This window comes from Mustela lutreola, chromosome 6 (genome assembly GCF_030435805.1).
Source record: "Mustela lutreola isolate mMusLut2 chromosome 6, mMusLut2.pri, whole genome shotgun sequence".
Taxonomy (NCBI): Eukaryota; Metazoa; Chordata; class Mammalia; order Carnivora; family Mustelidae; genus Mustela; species Mustela lutreola.
Window position 1 is genome coordinate 41,388,440 of NC_081295.1, and position 21,439 is coordinate 41,409,878.

General features: G+C 38.3%; 1 protein-coding gene and 1 non-coding gene across 6 annotated transcripts; both read left to right on the forward strand.

The window, feature by feature from the left end:
• The first annotated feature begins 269 nt into the window (after window positions 1-269).
• SRSF12 (serine and arginine rich splicing factor 12) lies at window positions 270-20,086 on the forward strand. 5 transcript variants are annotated; one of them, XM_059177107.1, is made up of 5 exons: window positions 270-759; window positions 10,037-10,141; window positions 11,457-11,560; window positions 11,924-12,065; window positions 17,408-20,086. In XM_059177107.1, the coding sequence occupies exons 1-5, from the start codon at window positions 695-697 to the stop codon at window positions 17,775-17,777; spliced, it is 786 nt and encodes a 261-aa protein (XP_059033090.1). In that variant the 5' UTR covers window positions 270-694; the 3' UTR covers window positions 17,778-20,086. The 5 variants fall into 5 exon arrangements, with proteins under 5 accessions (XP_059033090.1, XP_059033091.1, XP_059033092.1 ...); XM_059177108.1 differs by lacking the exon at window positions 10,037-10,141 and adding an exon at window positions 10,270-10,616 and having other exon boundaries at window positions 11,437-11,560; XM_059177110.1 differs by lacking the exons at window positions 270-759; window positions 10,037-10,141 and adding exons at window positions 888-1,133; window positions 10,270-10,616 and having other exon boundaries at window positions 11,437-11,560.
• LOC131834891 (U5 spliceosomal RNA) lies at window positions 15,544-15,657 on the forward strand. Its single transcript, XR_009354986.1, has one exon. It is a non-coding gene; the product is annotated as a U5 spliceosomal RNA (small nuclear RNA).
• Window positions 20,087-21,439: the final 1,353 nt, after the last annotated feature.

Below are 21,439 nucleotides of genomic sequence, written 5' to 3' on the forward strand. Positions count from 1 at the left end.
TGGCTGTGCAGCGGTTGAACTGTCTTCATCCCCACCCACTCCGAAGACTCTCGACACCCTCTCTCGGGATCCTCTAACTCCCAGCTAAGCTTCAGCTCCTAGGACCCGTCTATCCTCCACGGTCCTGCACACTCGGACCCCAGCCGCTCCCTCCCTCGATCCCTCGGACTCCAGCCTCCAAGTCCGCCGCCTCCCCGGATCCCTGCGCACCCCGGCACCGCCCCATCCCTAGACCTCCTCGGAACACCGGACCCTCCGCACCGCCCGTCCCCGATCCTCTTTTGCGCCGCCCCCTTCTTCTCAGATCCCCTTGGTCTGCGGGACGCCGCTCCTTCCTCTCCCCGTATCTCTTCGGACCCCGGGACTCCCACAGCCCCCTCCCCTCATCCCTGCGGGCCCCGGCACCGCCCCCCCATCCCCTTGATCTTCCGGACCCCGCGCCGCGCCTTCCCCGGATCCCCTCTGCTGGGGCCCCGCCCCGCCCCCACGCGGTCCGCCGGACGGGCTCGCGCCGCGCAGCGCCCCTCCACCCCCGCCCCCGCCCCCGCTCCCGCCTCTGCGGCTGCGCGCTCGCGGGGCCGAGGCCGAGGGGAGGGGGTCGCGCAGGGGGCCGGCTGAACTGCTGTGGCGGCAGCGAGAAAAAGAGCGAGCCCAGTGGCCGCGGGCAGGCCCGGAGGCAACGGAGGAAGCCGTCATGTCGCGCTACACGAGGCCCCCCAACACCTCCCTGTTCGTCAGGAACGTCGCGGACGCCACCAGGTGAGCGGCGGCGGCCGCCGCAGGTTGGCACGCGGGGGAGGGGCGGGGGTAACGGCCGCGTCCCGCAGCCGGGTCGCGGCCCGGCGCCTCCCCGCCGCCCCGGCCGGTGCCTTCCGCGGAGGCGCCCTTCCCGGGGGCGGTGCGAGCCCTCGGGCTACTCGGAGCGGGGGCGGGACTGGCTCCTCCGCCCTCCCGGCCCGCGTTCCGCGCGGGCGCAGCGCTCTCCCGCGGCAGGGCCCGGCGCCCGGGGGATCGGTGCCCATCGCCTGCTCGAGCAGCGGCGGCGCGCAGGCTGCTGCTCTCCGGGTAGCCAAGGTCCCTCCCTGCCCCTGGCCGGTAGTGTTTTCGCTTGGCCTCTTTGTCGTCGTGCCCCGGTAAAACTGCGCGTCCTGCGTCCTAGATGAAGAATTGGGGATGGTCGGAGGGTATAAAATAATGCGTACCTTGGGCCTTACAATTTCGGTTCCCTCAGTCTGGTATAATTACAGGGGATGCGGTGAAATTTTATTTGTTACACAATACAAAGGATGGCTCCAGTGAATGAGATTTAAATGTTTTCCTGTAAAGTTCAGAGTGCAGTATAAACATCCATGATACCGGTTTGGATAGACTTCCCTGGTCCAGCGTGATGCTCTCAGTCCACACATTCTCCTCCCCGCCTTGAGAATTTGTCTACATAGTGCTTAAACAAATATTAAAGGAATGACTGCTTTATAAAGCACTTTCTCCCTTAATAGACGCCAGAGGAAATGACGGAGAGTTGGATAGGGGCATTAAGAGACGTTTCCATTTCACTGGGTTTACTTCATTTACTCCCCGCTCAACCTTTTTAGGTGTGCAGTATTAGCTTTATTGTACATAAGGAAAAGCTGAAGCTCAGACTTTTAATGATTTACCTGGGGCTTCATGGCTCCAAATACATTGGAGCCTTTGACTCCAGAGCTGTATGGAGTAATCATAGTTTTACCTGAGAGGAGTAAATGTTAAATATTTTTTTATTTGATCCCTACTATTATGTACATCACAGCTATAGATTGTGAGTTAATATACCTTAATTAACATCTAAAAGATGCCTGTGTTTATATTTCTCTTCTCAATCTGTTCATCAATACATTACATAGAAAACAAGCAAAATGTATAATTTGAGCAGGGTAAAAAAAAAAAAAAATTCCCACAGTTGAACAGACCACTTGAATGCTAAATAAGCATCAAGCCTCTCCAGTGTGTCTACAAAAAAAAAAAAAAAAAGAGGTTTCCTATTCTAATGGCCAGCCAGCCAGGGTAATATGCATGAGTGAAGTTGTCAGCTTATAAAATAAAATAGAATGGTGTGGACTGTAGCAAATAGAAAGAAACAGGTGCCGTCTAAAGGGGACAGCATCTGGTACTACTAGCTCCAGCTAATAACTACTATGTAGACATTTGGACATACTGCCATATCATCCTAATTTTCTGAAGAAGTCAGAAAACTGTGTGTGTAAACTCTGTTTCAAAATGGTGGCATTAAGTTGTATCATAAAATTCCCATTTTTGTAGATATAAAATCTGTAAAATATTAGATTTTTGTGTTTCATCAGCATACCTTGAAAATTTTTTAAAGGTTGTGCTGGCTAAATAAAACACATCAGTAGGTGACACATGATCTCTGATCTAAATAATCCACCATGAATAATCAAGATTGAAAACTGAAATCTGTTGATTTCCTTTTACAATTTTTTCACCACTTTTTAGCACTACCACTGGGGGCAATCATCTAGGAGGTTTGTATTAATGGAATAGTAATCCCTAACATTTGTTGAGTATTCATCATGTGCTAAGGACTGTACTAAAACACTTTGCATATATTATCTTACTAAATTTTCACAGTAACCCTATAATGTATATTCTTTATTAATCCCATTTTACAGATTAGAAACAGGCTTAGAGAAATTCTTTTTTTTTTTTTTTTTTTGAGAGATAGCAATAGAGCTAGAGCGTGAGCTAGGAGGTAAGGGAGAAGCACTCTCCGTGCTGAGTGGGGGGCCCAATTTAGGACCTCTTCTCACATCCCTGGCATCATGACCTGAACTGAAGGCAGCCGCTTAACTGAATTGAGCCACCCAGATGCCCCTAGAAATTAAGTATCTTACATAAAATTGCACAGCTACTGAGTACTTTTGTGAAGGTAGAATCATTACATGTAACTTATATCAAAAGCTTTTTGGGGGACACCTGGGTGGCTTAGTTGGTTAAATGTCTGCCTTCAGCTCAGGTCATGATCTGGGGTCCTAGGATCAAGTCCCAAAGTTGGGCTCCCTGCTCAGCGGGGAGCCTCTTTGTCCCTCTGCTTTCAGCTAGCCCTGCTTGTGCTCTCTTCTGCCTGCACATGCACGCGCACTCTTTGTCAAATAAATAAATAAATAAAATCTTTAAAAATAAAAGCTTTTTTGTGTGAGGTGGCATGCAGTATAAGTTAACTAGCAATATGGCAACTAGACACATTTTAAAATAGCTTTAATATTTAGTATGCTTATAAAGAAAGCCATTGGGATAAATGTTAAAACAAATGGCATAAAATTACCTATGTGATGTGATTTCAATTATATTAATAAATGAAAAAAGGAAAAAGTATAGAAAATGAGCCTGGAAAGAAATCCATTTGAGTGGTTTTCTTTTTCCTCTTTTCAAATTCTATTAGTTTTATAACAAAGCCAAATTTTATTTAAAATGTTTTTTGTAGTAGCTATTATAATATATGCCATAAAGCACAAGACATTAAAAGATACTATGGCTTTAGCATAAAATTTGTTAGGAATGAAATTGAGTGCAAGAACCAAAGAAGGATTTAAAAATTTTTAAAGGGACACATGGCTGGTTCAGTCAGTGGAGTGTGTAACTCTTGATCTCGGGTTGTAGGTTTGAGCCCAGTGTTGGTTGTAGAGATTACGTTAAAAAATAAATACAATCTTTAAAAAATATATTTTTATGGGGGCGCCTGGGTGGCTCAGTGGGTTAAAGCCGCTGCCTTCGGCTCGGGTCAGGATCCCAGGGTCCTGAGATCGAGCCCCACATCGGGCTCTCTGCTCTGCAGGGAGCCTGCTTCCCCCTCTCTCTCTCTACCTGCCTCTCTGCCTACTTGTGATCTGTCAAATAAATAAATAAAATCTTTAAATATATATATACATATTTTTTATGATGTTATAATTTGTATTTTTTTTCTTCTCACTGGTGAAGCAAGATCTGGATCAGGAAGAAAACTTAATATCTTTGTTCTTTTACCATGTAGAAGAGCAATTTTTAAAAATTTTCGGATATAGTTTTTGAATGGAACAAAGTAATGTCCAAATCCCAAATATAACATTCCCATTTTGATGCATACTATCATGTCAGGTTGGGGAACCACTATCAGGTACCCTCTTTTGGACATAGTAGCATTTTTTGCTTATGGTGTATATAAGGCTATATTGATTTTGATGGTGGTGTAGAAAAAGCATTAAACAGAATTCAGCAAGATTGATGAGAAAAGGGGTGCCTGGGTGGCTCAGTGGGTTAGGCCTCTGCCTTTGGCTCAGGTTATGATCTCAGGGTCCTGGGATCGAGCCTCGCATTGGGCTTTCTGCTCAGTGGGAAGCCTGCTTCCTCCTCTCTCTCTGCCTGCCTCCTCCTCTCTCTCTGCCTGCCTCTCTGCCTACTTGTGATCTCTCTCTCTGTCAAATAAATAAAATCTTAAAAAAAAAAAGATTCGTGAGAAAAAGTGTCAGCAAAGTAAAAATAGAAGGGAACTTCCCATACCCAATAAATGGCATATATGAAAAGCCTGTAGTTAACAAGGTACTTAATGGTATGAACTGAATGCTTTCCCCCTAAGATCAGAACAAGCCAGGGGTGCCTAGGTGGCTTAGTCGGTTAAGCGTCCAACTCTTAGCGTCCAACTCGTGATTTCAGCTCAATCATGAGATTTCAGCTCAATCAGAGCCAACCCCCAGGTTGGGCTCTGAGCTCCATGTGAAGTTGATTGAGATTCTCTCCCACTGCCGCCTCTCCACCCCCACCTTCACTCTCTTTTTCTCTCTAAAATAAATCTTAAAATAAGCCAGGGTGCCTGGGTGGCTCAGTGGGTTAAGCCTTTGCCTTCAGCTCAGGTCATGATCTCAGGGTCCTGGGATAGAGCCCCACATTGGGCTCTCTGTTCAGCGGGGAGCCTGCTTCCCCCTCTCTCTCTGCCTGCCTCTCTGCTTGCTTGTGATCTCTCTCTCTCTGTCAAGTAAATAAATTTTAAAAAGTAATAATAATAAGCCAATGATGCCCACTCATACAACCTCAGTTCATCATTTTGTTGCAGGTCCTAACCAGTGTGACAAGGCAAGAAAAATAAATAAAAGACTTAAAAGTTATAAAGCTAGAAACAAAATTTGCCCTATTCTTAGGCAACGTGTTTTCATAAAATATAGTAAATAATGAGTTTTATTAAGTTTAAGATACAAGATGAACTTATGAAAAATCTATTCTATATATTAGCAGCAAACAATTGAAAATAAAAATTTTAAAACAGTTTCATTTGCCTTAATCAAAAAAAACAGACTTGGGAATAAGTTTAAGAACAACAACAAAAAATACATAATAAAAAACTTTGCGTTTAAAACCACAATACAGTGCCAAGAGAAATTAATGAAAACAAATTGATAGATATACCATGTTCCTAGAATGGAAGACAAAATACTAAGTTACCAGTTTCCTCCCAAATTGATTATATTATAGATTCAAGGCATTCTTGATTAAAGGCTGTTTAAAAAATAGAAACTGGGGTTGCCTGGCTGGCTCAGAAGAGTGTGCAACTCTTGATCTTGGGACCCCAAGTTCAAGTCACACATTGGGTATATAGATTACTAAAAAAATAAACTTTGAAAGAACAAAACATAAAAAAACAAATTGACAAGATAATTCTAAAATATAGTGATATACAAAGGAATCTAGAAAAAGATCACTTCTCCCTTTGTCTCGGCTGCTTCCCTTTCTTATGCTCCCTGCCCCATGAAATAAATAAATAAAATCTTTTTTTTTTTTAAAAAAAAAGGGCAAAAAACTCCTAACAGACACTTCACAAGGAAAAGTAGCACATGAAAAAATGCTCAACATCATTTGTACTTTGGGAAGTGCAAATTAAAACCACAGTGAAATTCCACTTAATACCCACCTGAATGGCTAAAATTAAAAAACAAACAAACAAAAAAAACCCAAACCTGACAAACCAAGTGCTCACAAAGATTGGCACAACTGAAACCCATATATTGTTGGTGGGAGTATAAAGTGGTACAACCACTTTGCAGAACTGTTTGGCAGTTTCAAAAAAATTACATATATACACATCCTCTTTAACCCAGAAATTCTGCTGGTAGGTATTAACAGGAAATTATTGGTCCATACACATGAAAAGATGTTATATCTAACTGGTTGTTAGGTAAATTAAAATTAAAACATCGACAATCCATCAGATGATAAGAATTTAAAATGTTAATGAGGAAGTGGAGCAGTAGAAATTCTTAGGCAAATGTTGAGTATAAATTGATCTGGTCACTTTGGAGAATGTATAGTGAAGCTGAAGATAAGCGTACTCTCCAACTCACCAACCGCAGAGTGATACATCCCAGGGATCTCCTAGAGCTCCCCGGAGCACATGTATGATAATGTATGCTGCAGCACAGTTTGCAATTTTTAAAAAAGGCAGCATCTTCAATGTTTATCCACAGAAAGATGGATTAGTAAATTGTGGTTTAATGATAATACCAATACAAAGTTAAATTGAGTGAACCAGAACTACATAGAGAAATCTCAAGCGAGGAGAAGGCAAGGAGCAAAATTATTCAAATTGTCTGGTACTATTTATATAAAATTTGATATATATAAGAACACTTAATTATGCATATATTCACTTACAGTAATAACAGAGTTATGGAGGGGTGCCTGGCTAGCTCAGTCAGTAGAGCCTGTGACTCTTGATCTTAGGGTTGTGAGTTCAAGCTCCATAATCCACATTACTTAAAAAGTAAAATCTTAAAAAAAAAAATACAAAGCTGGGGCACCTGGGTGGCACAGTGGGTTAAGCTGCTGCCTTTGGCTCAGGTCATGATCTCAGGGTCCTGGGATCGAGTCCCGCATTGGGCTCTCTGCTCAGCAGGGAGCCTGCTTCCTCCTCTCTCTCTCTGCCTGCCTCTCTGCCTATTTGTGATCTCTCTGTCAAATAAATAATAAAATCTTTAAAAAATATACAAAGTTATGCAGAGGAATGATGAGTACTGATGATTGTTTCTCAGGTAGAAGAATATAAATGTAAACATCTCATTTCCAAAAAACAATTCCTGAAAATGATGACAAGTGTAAATGCTGTTGGTGGATACATAGGTGTTTGTTTTATGCTCTATTTTCTGAATGTCAAAATTGATGACACCGAAAATACAAAAATTAGAACAAAACAATAGCTAACGGGTATAGAAGTGAATGGGAGCCAGCTCTTCTGAGAAGTTTGACTTCTTCAGACTCCTGTCACCCTTGGTTTCTGGGATTCCAAGCCTCCACGACACACATTACTCCAACCTCCTTTTATACTATCTAGGATCCTTTTCCTATCAGCCACTCACATTTGGTTGATGGGATTGATTGTCTCAGAAAATACTCATTTGTATTCTAGCTTTGCTGTTGGCTCTGTGTACTAATGTGCAAAGTAATTTCTTTCATTCTCAGTCTCCTTGACTGTTAAGTAGGTAGCAGTAATATCAAATGGTGACTCAGTATTTTGAGTGCCTACTTTGTGCCAAACAACTAGTACACTGGTGAAGACACCCATTTTTTTTTTCTTTTTTAAAGATTTAATTTATTTATTTGACAGAGAGAGGGAGAGATCACAAGTAGGCAGAGGGGGTGGGGGAAGCAGGCTCCTCGCCAAGCAGAGAGCCCGATGTGGGGCTCCATCCCAGGACCCTGAGACCATGACCCAAGCTGAAGGCAGAGACTTAATCCACTGAGCCACCCAGGTGCCCCAAAGATACCCATTTTAAAAGTGATCCTAAACACTGATTCTCAGAATTGCCTGTGAAACCCTTAAAAAAATTAAACCTAACCGAGGCCCACTTTGGAAAGCACGAGTTGGGTCCAGGGTTGTTAACGCATCAGGCTGGAATACCTGTTTCTGTAACATTTCCTTTACACATGATTCCAATGTTCAGGAATGGTTGAGAATCATTACTCTCTAGTCCATGTTCAGGGGTAGCAGGAATCGTTTTCCATCACATCCCTAGAGTTTGCCCATAGTAGGTGCTCAAAAAGTACTTGTTAGATGATTAAATGAAAGAAAAAGACATTGTCACTACCTGTTAAAGACAGTAGTTCCAGAGAATGCAGACAATTAAATGTTTTATAGTAAGTATTAAATGAATAAAAATACTAAATAATAAAAATAAAGTACATTTTGTCAATTGCACTCCCTGGTATATAGTGGACATTTAATTGTAGTTGAATTCACATCTCTAGCTTTATTTTTTTTAAAGATGAATTGTCAGAGAGGATTCAAGCGGTGGCGGGGGGGGGGGGGGCAGCAGGCAGATGGAAAAGCAGGCTCCCTGCTGAGCAAGAAGCCTGATGTGGGACTTGATCTCAGGACTCTGGGATCATGACCTGAGCCGAAGGCAAATGCTTAACCGATTGAGCCACCCAGGCATCTCTCTCACATCTCTAGCTTTAATCACGGACTTCTAGTCTGGAGATGAAAATAAAATTATTTTGTATAATCATGATTTTTGGTTGTTTCCAGGACTCTTTTTTTTTTTAAGATTTTATTTTATTTTATTTTATTATTTAAGTAATCTCTCTACCCAACATAGGGTTTGAACTTGGAACCCAGAGATCAAGAGTCACATGCTGTGCCTCCCGAGCCAGCCAGGTGCCCCATCTATAGAACTGTCATGAATGTTCTACCATCATCTCCAATCCAGCAGTTCTTTTGCCTCCCTCCTCCCTCTTCAGCTCTCTTTACCAGTTGTCTAATTTTTGTCACTGACACCATCTTTCTTCCATTTGTCCAGGTTACCAGTTTTGCAATCATCTTTGAGCCTTCTTTCTGTACAGTATGTTTTGAAGTACTCTTACTTTTTCTAAGCCATGTTTTGTGCTCATAACTTAGAGGTGTTGAACCTCTAAGATCTTCATGAGGCAGTAGAGTGTAGTGGTTAACACAGACTAGTGTCAGGTTGTGGAAGTTTGATTCTAGTTTTGTCATTTGCTGGTTTGGTAACCCAAGGTGAATTCATCTGTCTGTGCCCTCATCTGTAAACAACCATAGGGTGGTTGTAAAAATTAACAAATCTTGGGTGCTTGGCTAGCCCAGTGGGTTAAAGCCTCTGCGTTAGGCTCAAGTCGTGATCGCAGGGTCCTGGGATTGAGCCCCGCATCGGGCTCTCTACTCAGTGGGGAGCCTGCTTCCTCCTCTCTCTCTCTCTCTCTCTCTCTGCCTGCCTCTCTGCCTACTTGTGATCTCTCTCTCTCTGTATCAAATAAATAAAATCTTAAAAAAAAAAAATTTAACAAGTCTTAAGGTGAACAGTGGCTCCATTATAAATGCACTACAGTTCTCAGCTATAGTAGCTAAGTATTTTGTCTCTTAAGTGAGATTGTTGCTCCATGAAGGCAAATATGCTAAATAATCCTTTGGTGTCCCCTCTTTACTACCTATGACATATAGCAGGTTTAAAAACATTTGTCAAATTTAAGAATACCATAGTTATTTTGCTTTATGTTTAAAAGTAAAACATCCATTTTTCTTTAAAGCCTGAAAAATAATTTTAGAACTTCTTTAGAATCTAATTCTTGTGATCTGAAAACAAAATTAACATAAACATAAAATTATAGTGAGGTAAATGAATGTGTCCTTACTGAATTAGGGTTAATAGACCTCTTTGTATTGACAATTAAAGTATGTTATAATAGAAATAATTTTCAAAGATGGATAATAAGTTTCCTGGGTCATTGTTTCCCCAATCTGATTAAACATAACAGCCACCCGGAGTGCTTATAAAAATACAGATTTCCAGCCCCTAATCTAGATCTTTTAAATCAGAACCTCCAAAAATGAGGCCTGAGGATTTGTTTTCTTTTTTCTTCCTTTCTAAACCCTGAGTGATTCCTATGACAATTTTAGAAAATACTAGTTTAAATAATATACTTTTGAAGATTTCAACTGGATTTCTGTAGGCAAAATATTTTAATCCAGATATTCATATTTCTTTGCCTTATTTCTAAAACACTTCAGGCCTGAGGACTTGCGCCGTGAGTTTGGTCGATATGGCCCTATAGTAGACGTTTACATTCCACTTGACTTCTACACCCGCCGCCCAAGAGGATTTGCTTATGTTCAATATCCTTTGTTTTACTGTATGCATGTGAATATACCGTATACGTGTGCAGATGCGCATGTGTATTCAGGAGCATATGTTGTATGAGATTAATATTGCCTAATTAAATGTGTTTATTTCTTTATCTCAGAAAATCTAAAGCAGTCCACAGTAGCTGGCAAGCACCCCCCAGTTTGAACCAACCTGTTAGCTAGAATCCAAGCATAAACCGAGCAGGCGAGAAAAAAGGCACCTAAAGTTCAAGCATCAAGGAGTAAAGAGGGAGGGTGGACACAGATATAAAGACCTGGAAGAGGGGAAGTCTTTATCAAGCAAAAGACAAAGCCAACACCAGGTTGAGACTTCGGCTTTCCTACATTTATTCAAAGTTCCAGAGTCAAAGCCAAGTCTGATTTTGTTGGTTCTTCGTCTCTTATAAAGTCCATCTTGCAAGCCTTAAAGAGTAAAGGTCAAGGTTCAAGATCAAGTGACATTGAGGTAATTGCCAAAGTCTCATTTTGTATTGCATTTCTTGAGCTTTTTCTGTTTTCTATTTAAAAAAAAAAAAAAATTGAACAGTGAACAACCTCCTGAAAGACAGCTATTTAGTCATTTTATACAGTTTATTTCCATTTTAGTTAGGTTTAATATATAATTTATGTAGATAAGGAAGTTTTAGTGGGATATTACAAACCAGTATATGTAATTCCAGATGTTCACAGATTGCTTTTGTGTTTCTTTTATAATTATATCCCAAGTAATAAGAACATAACATTATTTTAAAGTAGTAGGCTCAAAAGTAAATATCATTTTTAAAGGTATAATGTTTTAGGTTACATGTGTTTGTGCAGTTTTGTTTGTAATAAGTGATTTCTCCTAAGCATCATAATTAAAATACCTTTTAGTGAAAGTGTAATTGTAATTTCAGAATAAAGGCTTTTGTGTGCTTTTTCAGTGAAAAACCCGAAAGAAGGGAGTGAGTCCTTTACAGTTTATTTTTTAATACTAGCCAGGGTTGGACTTACTTTTTTCTTATAACCTGTTTTACATTATACATGCATACTACAACTACGTTAATGTGTACATTAAAAGTATAGTTAAGTGTTTGTTTCTGTTCTTACTTTTAGATAGATTCTTCTAAATCATAAACGGGCATTTGTTTTCATAATAAAGGTGAAATTCTGACTATATATATATACATATATATATATTGGAGATGTAAGTTTAATACTTGGAGTTGTTTTTCCTATTAATTTCATGTCACATGTAAATAATTCTTTAAAAATAACATTTTTTACTTGATATCTGATGTTCAAAGTATCCTTAACAGCTAGTCATATTTGAAGATGTTCGCGATGCTGAAGATGCTCTTTATAACCTCAATAGAAAATGGGTATGTGGCCGTCAAATTGAAATACAGTTTGCACAAGGTGATCGAAAAAGTAAGTTCAACTAGGGCGCCTGGGTGGCTCAGTGGGTTAAGCCGCTGCCTTCGGCTCAGGTCATGATCTCAGGGTCCTGGGATCGAGTCCCGCATCGGGCTCTCTGCTCAGCAGGGAGCCTGCTTCCCTTCTTCTCTCTCTACCTGCCTCTCCATCTACTTGTGATTTCTCTCTGTCAAATAAATAAATAAAATCTTTAAAAAAAAAAAAAAAAAGTAAGTTCAACTAAACATTAGATCTTATTTATTCAGCAGAATGATTTTTAGTTATGACAGATTTTTCTTATTTCAAATTCTTTCGGAAAATAATACTGTTAGTAGCTGTTACTGAGGTTTTCAGGTAATAAATTATTTCATATTCTAGCACCAGGCCAGATGAAATCAAAAGAACGTCACCCTTGTTCTCCAAGTGATCATAGGAGATCAAGAAGCCCCAGCCAAAGGAGAACTCGAAGTAGAAGTTCTTCATGGGGAAGAAATAGGAGACGGTCTGATAGCCTTAAAGAGTAAGTACAAATATAAGAGGATTGAAAAACTTAATTTTCTACTTTCCCTGGAAGACATTTTAAAGAGTTTTCAGAAACAGGCCACAAGAATAATTTGATTTAATATACATAAAAATCAACTTTTTTTAGAAAAATATGCTCTTAGGGTGCCTGGGTGACTTGATTAAGTGTCTCTCTTTTGATTTTGGCTCAGGTCATGATCTCAGGGTTGTGAGTTTGAGCCCTGCATCCAGCTCCATGCTTATTGTGGAGCTCAAGATTTTCTCTCTGTCCCTCTTCCTGCCCCATCCTCTCTCTCTCTCTTTGGGAAAAAAAAAAGAAAAGATGTGCTATTCTCTATTTGGAATGTATTGTTACTTAACTTGGGTTTAAGGATAACTTCCAGTGTTTTTATTTCATGGAAGATTTAACTTAGACCTTTTTAATAGAAAAATAGTATGTACTGAAGAAGAAAACCAAATCTTAAAATGTGTACTTGACAAATAAAATAAGGAATTTTATTTTAATTTTAAAGATTTTATTTATTTATTTGATACAGATAGTGAGAGAGAGGGCACAAGCAGGGGGGAGCAGGCTTCCTGCTGAGCAAGGAGTCCCACTCAGGTCTTGATCCCAGGACCCTATGATCAATTTCAGCTATTGTTTAAATAATAACTGAGCTGAAGGCAGACGTTTAATGAACTGAGCCACCCAGGTTCCCCAAGAAACTTAAATAAATAAATTTTCCTAACTGAACTCAGTAATTAAAAATCTGAAGTTCTGGTGAGTAAAAACTCATAAGAAATAGAATGAATCACTTGTGAAATGTTGAAACTAAAATTAATGTAAATCAATAGATTTGTAAAAGATAAGTTATTTTCAAAAATAAATTCAAAATATGGTATTATTGGGGCGCCTGGGTGGCTCAGTTAACTTGGGTTTATTGGGTTAAGCCTCTGCCTTCAGCTCAGGTCATGATCTCATGGTCCTGGGATCAAGCCCTCATCAGGCTCTCTGCTCAGCAGGGAGCCTGCTTCCTCCTGACTCTCTGCCTGCCTCTCTGCCTACTTGTGATCTCTCTGTCAAATAAATAAATAAAATCTTTTAAAAAAAAGGTATTATTATAAGAAGACATGAAAATAATGGGTTTTTTGAAAAAGATATTTGCATGTTGTCTATTTTGTTAGCCAAGAGTTTATTTCTGTTAGAATAATAGTAAATCACAATGGAAATTAATTATTTGGTAAAGCTACTTAAATAACTGAAATTGTATTAGCATGCCTACAGCCTTAAATAATTTAGTTTTTATCTGGAGTTTCAATGTAGAATTTAAAGGTAAATTCTGTCCTTGTGGCACCTGGGTGGCTCAGTTGGTTAAGTGTCTGCCTTCAGCTCAGATCATGATACCAGGTCCTGGGATTGAATGAACCCTGCATCAGGCTCTCTGCTCATTGGGGAGACTGCTTCTTTCCTCCTCCTCCTCCTTGTGCTCTCTCTCTTTCACTCTCTCTCTAATAAATAAATAAAATCTTTTTTTTATATATATATATATAAAAGATTTTATTTGACAGATCACAAATAGGCAGAGAGGCAGACAGAGAGGGAGAGAGAGAGAGAGAGGAAAGCAGAAAGCCCAATGTGGGACTCGATCCCAGGACCCTGAGATCATGACCTGAGCCGAAGGCAGAGGCTTAACCCACTGAGCCACCCAGGCGCCCCAATAAATAAAATCTTTAAATTAAAAAAAAAGTAAATTCTATTCCTAAAGGTTAGCACTGGGGTTCCTGGCTGGCTCAGTTGGTGGAACCTGCTATTCTTATCTTGGGGTCATGAGTTCTAGCCCCATGTTAGATGTAGAGTTTACTTTAAAAAAAAGAATGATCAGCATTTACACTAATACTCTCTTTCTGTGAGTAGTATGCTTACCTGGGGAAAAAGAAAAAATGTCTATTGTCCCAAGTCATCATGGAACATCAGGAATAGTATGAACCCCATCTTGTAAGACAATACTCTTTTGCTTTAGACTCATTATAACATCATTGCTTAACCTCCCTAACCTGTTTTTTCATTTGTAAAATTGTATCATAAAGACTGCAGATCTTACCTGGCTCTCCTTATATTCATAAGGATCAGATTTTGTGTCTGCGTGTGTGGGTGTGTATATGGAAATGAAGCAGAATTCGTATAAGCCTAACAAAATAAGTAAATACAGTATATGAGGTATTATCTTAGATAAAGAGGCCTCTTATTTTGTTTTTAGTGGATATGGATTAAAAAAAAAAACAAAATAGTTTGTTGCTGTCCACTGGATTATGATGAATTCTTTGAGGGGCAAGGAGTTTTGTTTTATTCATGCTTACATCCCCAGCACTTAGCAGTAGTCCCTAGCTCATGTTAGCCATTCCATACATTTTTGTTGAATTCATACTTCAGTGTATATATATATATATTCTGAAAAATTGCCCCTCAGCCTTCTTTAGTAACATCCCCCCCCTTTTTTTTCCCCATGTTGGATTTTTTCTGAAGGACAATTTTCCCATTTGGCTTTCTATGACAGGAATGAAATTTAATAATTTCTTTCTTTTTTTCATTAAGAGAGGGAGAGAAGGTTGGAGAGAAGCAGAGGGAGAGACAGAACCTTAAATAGGCACCACACTCATTGTGGTGCCTGACATGGGGCTTGATCCTACCACCCTGAGATCATGATCTGAGCTGAAATCAAGAGTCAGATGCTTAAACGACTGATCCACCCAGGTGCCCCGAAATTTAATAATTTCTAAAAGCTTCTGCTTTTATTCCAGAATATATTCTCGATCAGTATATTTATACTATCCAGTGCTCTTTATTCCTTCATATAATTCCATGCTTCTATCTGAGATTATTTTCTTTCATCTTAAAGAAGTTTTAGTATTTCTTTTTTTTTTTTTTTTTTAAGATTTTTTTTTATTTATTTGATAGACAGAGATCACAAGTTAGGCAGAGAGGCAGGCAGAGAGAGAGGAGGAAGCAGGCTCCCCGCTGAGCAGAGAGCCCGATGTGGGGCTTGATCCCAGGACCCTGAGACCATGACCTGAGCCGAAGGCAGAGGCTTTAACCCACTGAGCCACCCAGGCGCCCCAAGAAGTTTTAGTATTTCTTACAGTAGAAGTCTGCTGGCAGTGAATTCTTTCAGCTTTTGTTCATCTGAAAAATCTTCACTTTATATTCACTTTTGAAGGATTTTTTTTGCTGAGGATAGAATTCTGGGTTGGCAGGGACTTTTTTTGTATGTATGTATGTATGTGTGTGTGTGTGTATGTATATGTGTATGTAAGTAAATAATTTCTACACCGAGTATGGGGCCTGAACTCATGATGCTGAGATCAAGAGTTGCATGCTCTACTAACTGAGCAAAGCAGGCACCCCTTTCCCCTGCTTTTAAAAATAATACTTTTCTATTTCTTGATATTTATAGTCAGCTGTCAGTCTTAATGTTGCTTCTTTGAAGGTATTGTGTCTTAAATTCTGGTTTCTCTTCAAATCATATAAATCTTTCACCTTTCACTAAAAGATTTCCATGGAAAGGAAAACTGTCTCTTAAACCACTTTTTCGAGGCCTTATTTTAACAGGACCATAAAAAAGTAAATAATTAATTAAATAAAGGTAATGTGTCTTATTCTCCAGGGTTTACTGAGTGTCTTGAAATTGTGAGTTGATACCTTTCACCAATTTGGGAAAATTCTCTCTTTAAATATTGATTCTGCCTCATTCAGTTTTTCTTTTTGACTGTGTGACTATGTTCTGTATTATCTCTTACATTCTGTTATGGATTTCTTAAAATTTCTTTTCTTTCCTTGTGTTTCAGTATTAATGTTGTTTTACAGTTTAGTTCATTTTTTCTTCTTCTGTATCTAGATTGCTGTTATATTGATCTAATGACTTAAATTTCAGAAATACATTTTCAGTTCTAAAATGTCCATTTGTTTCTTTCTATAGATTCCAGTATTTTCTTGGATGTCTCTCTTTTTAAATCTGTTTGCCTGTCTTTTCTTCTTACTTCCTTGAGCATACTAGTCATAGTAATTTTTTTAAATTCCTGTCTGAATAATGCCAATATCTATATTACTTTGCATCTGGGTTTTGGGTTTTATTTTGGTCTTTTATTTCCTTAGCTTTTAGTAATTTTTATCTGTTTTACATACCTCATAATTTCTTTATTGAATGTTGGACATTGTTGATGAAAACTTGAAACACTTTGGGTGGTACCCTCCAAAGAAAGTTGTTTTCTTCTAGCAGGTGGAATAATATTGGCAGATCACCTTGATCCTCTCGAGGCTTGGTTTGAGGCATTGTTAAGGCTGATTTATTTAGCTTTATACTTACTTTTAGGGTGTGGTCCTTACCTGTAGGACATGGTCCTCATGGGTTCTTAACTGAAAGCCTGAATTGTTACTCTTAAGTTCCTTGACCTTTTGGTGGCTTAAACTCCAGCTTTTCTCCCCAGCACTGTGTGTCTGATAGAATTTCAGCTTAATTCCTGAATCTTCCAACTGCTATTTTTGCTGACTTCTTGGAGTCTGATCCTGTACTTTCACAGCTTAAAAGATGGCCAATGACTTGAAGAGAATTTATAGGAAATTTTTAGGAGATTTTTCAGTCTGCCATTCCCTCCTTGAGATTTTGCCTCTTTAGTACCAACCATTTTGGTAAATCTGAATCCTCACTTGTCTCTCCAGCTTAGTCAGATAGCCATTTTCTGGTTGGGTTCAGTTTCCCCCTGTCAGCACTTGGAAAATGGTCTTAGATAAAAGAGCCATGGCTTGTAACCCCCCAAGTTCTCCTAGGGTTGATTATTCTACAATACCTTTAAATAGTTGTTTTATAATGTTATTTAGCTTCTTTATATAGTTGTTTCCCACAGGAAGGTTAGTCTAATACTCATTTTTCTATCATGGCAGGATTCAAAAGTCCTACATCTAGATTTTGTGTTTGTCTTTATAAGCATTATTTGACAGACTTTAATTACTCTCTTTCTCTTTTCTTCTTTTTTTTTTTTTTTTCCTTTCCTTCAGATTTTCGTACCTCTTGGGAGTTGTATAACCCAGATTAAACATGCAGGGCATTTTTCAGAACTGACCTATATCATAAGATAAATCTAGCAAGGCAGATTTGGTCACAGATTCTAGTATAACAAATATTACAAACTTGTTACTTATGTTTGAACTAAAAGCATGCAAAATAAAATTAAAATTGTTTCTTTTAGTTTATCCAGGAAAAACATAACTAATATAAAGTGTATAAATTCCTGAAATTGCTGTTTCCTAACTTTTCATTAAATGTTTTTGTGTGAAATATATACTCTTAACATTCATAATGTTTGCAGGTCTCGACACAGGCGATTTTCTTATAGCCAATCTAAATCTCGCTCCAAATCACTACCACGGCGGTCTACCTCAGCAAGGCAGTCAAGAACTCCAAGAAGGAATTCTGGTTCTAGAGGACGGTCAAGGTCCAAGTCCTTACCAAAAAGGTCCAAGTCAATTGGAAAATCACAATCAAGTTCACCTCAAAAGCAGACTAGCTCAGGAACAAAATCAAGATCACATGGAAGACATTCTGACTCCATAGCAAGATCCCCCTGTAAATCTCCCAAGGGGTATACCAATTCTGAAGTTAAAGCACAAACAGCAAAACACTCTCATTTTCGATCACATTCCAGATCTCGGAGTTATCGTCATAAAAACAGCTGGTGAACAGCCACAGAAGAGTGCTACATAGTCTTGAATGTGTTATTAAACCTCTCATTATGTTAAATAAAAATTCTTCAAGGCTTATAGAAAATGTGAGTTACTTTGGGCATGTGCAACAAATAAAATCTCTAGTTTTGGGGTAATAAAGACTTGGTCTCCATTGAAAGGGCCCATACCACAAATTATGATGTGTCTGATATGTCACCAGTTTATGGACCGTTTTTTTGTTTACATTGTGGCAGAAGGATACTTTTCAAGGGAATTGGGTAAAATGAAACTAATGTGGAAAATCCTACTTGGATATGAAGTATTAGTAATATTAATGATACCTTTTACAAAAATATTTTTTACTTTAAAGCACTTTTACTTTCATGTAAAAAGTAATTATAACTGTATAATTACATAGGGCAGACTTAAACTATTTCATACCTTGATGACTCTCTTATATCTTCTGTTTAAACTTGGGCCAGTTCCTAGTGGATATTAGTTCATATTACAAAATTCTGACATTCCTAAAAGTAGAATTTATCTAGAGATCAAGTGTTCAAAAAATACATTCTTTCCTGAGCTCAAAAAAAGCTTTTATTTTTACTGTGTGGAACAGTATAGATAAATTGACATTAAGTTGCATCCTGTACCGTGTTCATTCACTTTCAGAAATAGAAAAATGTTTTAAAAAACACTGAGTTTTGAATGGTTGGAGACTACTTCTCTAAAAATTATGTGCAGGACTCATTATCCAAAAATACTCATATTAAGCCTTATACATTTGAAGAGTGGTACATTTTGTATAAAAAGCTTTTTTAACATTATTTCTACATATCTACTTTTCATCCACTACTTAGTTTTTTCTTTTTGGAGTTCCAGCTCAAGACTTTAAATTGTATAGAGTAAGTCCTGTTATTTTTGAAAGTGTTTAGTATCTTGTATTAAAGAATTCAAGACTGCATCCTCAATAAGCTTTGTGGCATTCAGATTTACTTTACATGCTCTTCATTTTTATAAACCAAATAACTTTATTGATATTGCTTTTGTAGTTGTTAAAACTGAGAATTTCTTTAAAAATGTGTAGTTTACGTTTTTCAGAGGGTTTTGGTAGTATTTGTGATAAAATGGTTTTGCATATGATTATTATAGGGGATATATTTATAGAGTTCTACTTGTGTACTTTGTTGAAGTATATTGAAAATTAAAAGTTCTCAGCCCATATAGTTAATATTTGTGACTAGAGTGCTTAAGAAAAAAAATCTGTCTTATATTTTTGGCATATAGGAGCCAGTGTTGCTTCTATTTTTTTTTTTTTTAATACTAATTCCACTTTTTGTTGCATTTTAGACCCTATGTAAGAAACAGCTTTACAAAATAATTTATATGCTGGTAATATTTGGACAAGTACCATAAATTCATGTAAACTGTACAGTACCTTCTGAATACACTTTCTTTAATCATTAATAGAATTAACTTCAAAACTACAACTCTTTGAAGTGTTCAGCTGTAATAAAACTTAGTCATAAAATTGTGTGGCACTGTTGAAAATCTAAAGGATAGTCCAAAGAAAGAACAGACAAATATTAATAGTAATGTTTTATATTTTCTAAATAAATGTTTGGGTTTATCCACACAGTTACCTGAAATACTGTTATTTGAAATACTAAGTAGGAATTGATTATAGTGTCTATACTTTGCATTTGATTATATCTTAGTAAAAATTTAATATAGCAGTATTTCTGAAGATTTTTACCCTTTAATTTACCTCTGATTTGGTTTTCCATTGTAATCTTCAGGCTGCTTAGGAGGATACTATTTGATTTGATGGAAAAATTGGAATGATATTAGTTGAGATTCTTTTGAACATTTACTTGGCACTGCTTTGTAAATTTTACATTATTTACTCATCATCTCAACAGCTCTATGAGATAAATACCACTGCAGATAAGGAAAGGGGATGCAGAGAGGCTCAGTGATACCCACTAGGTCACATAGCACATACTATTAGACTTGGGAGTGGGCAGTGGCTGGGCTCCGGACTTGCCCCTCCCTGACTGTGATGCTTTGACAGATATATGCTAAACTGAGATAATGTTTATAGGGAAAGGAGAGAATAGAATTATAAAAATAAATGATTATAAGCTTTCAGTGTAAATGGGTTCTGTGACTAAGTGGAAATTGACAATTGTGCTGATTCCTTGAGAAATTGTCTTCTGGGTACATCTCTTCTAGGATTCACTTTTGTTATAGAATTGTTTCTTGGACCATTTAGGAGAGGATACTTAGGATAAGACTGTTACTAAATAAAGCAAATGTTTCACACATCTGTGATCATTTCCTTTAAAGATAATATATTTACTCAGGTACTTCCAAATTTAGTATAGAGAACTAGCTGTCTACATTTGTTCAGGGTCAGAGGATAAGTCAGTATAAAAAAAAATAAAATGGCCACTACAACTATTTGTTTTCTTTCTCCCCATAAATAATACACAAATAATTTTGGGGGGCACCTGGGTGGCTTAGTCAGTTAAGTAAGTGTCTGCTTTCAGCTCAGGTCACGATCCAGGAGTCTTGGGATTGCACCCCATGTCAGGATCCCTCCTCAGTGAGGAATCTGCTTCTCCCTCTCACTCTACCCACCCACACCCCCTGCTTCTGCTCTCTTGCTCACTCTTTCTCAAATAAATATATTCTCAAATATAATCTTTAAGAATAATTTCTGTATAGCAGCTGATACTTGGAGCTGCAAACAGTGGAATAAACCATTTTTTTTTATTTGAAGCCTAGGATTTCATCTTGCACTAGGCTAAACTTATTTTTAAATGAACAGAACTAATTTCAGGACACCTGGGTGGCTCAGTCAGTTAAACATCTGACTTCAGCTGAGGTCCTGATCTCGGGGTCCTGGGACTGAGCCCCAAGTTGGGCTTCCTGCTCAGTAGGGAGTCTGTTTTTCCCTCTCCCACTAATCCTCCTCCCCACTTGTACTTGTGAGTTTTCTCTCTCTTGGTCTCAAGTAAATCTTAAAACTAGTTTCAGGACTTTATATATTATTTGTAGTGTTTACTTGAAATGCAACTGTTGGATTACACATAAGAATGTCTGCCTTGATTCTCATCCCATTCCAAGAGGCAAAATTAGTAAAAATCTGAAGTATTTAGAAATATTTCTGCACTTCCTCTAAACTCGATTAAAATTTTAATTTCTTAGAATTAAATATTAATATTTGTTTTCCATACAGGTGGTAGAGTATCTGGACTATTTGTATGTAGATAAATATATGCTACTTAGGAGCACTTGACTAGCTCAGTTGGTAGAGGATGACTCTTGATCTTGGTGTGGTAGTCCCACACCAAGGGTAGAGGGCACAGTTTACTTAGGAAAGAAAAAAAAATACGTGCGTGCGTGCACACACACACACACACACACACACACACGGTATTTAGTATGATGTGGTGCAGAGATGTTAATTTGGCATCATGGAACCAAAACTTGAAGGTCTAGGCCCTGTAGATTTTCAAACAAGTCCATGACTTGCAAGAGTTTAAAAACCAGTGGTTTAGTGAGACATGGCTTTTGGAGTCAGAACTTAACCTATATTTGGCTAGAAAACATTTTCAAGCATTAAATGATGATTATGCACTTTAGCATCTAAATCCCTCCCTTGATGAATAGGG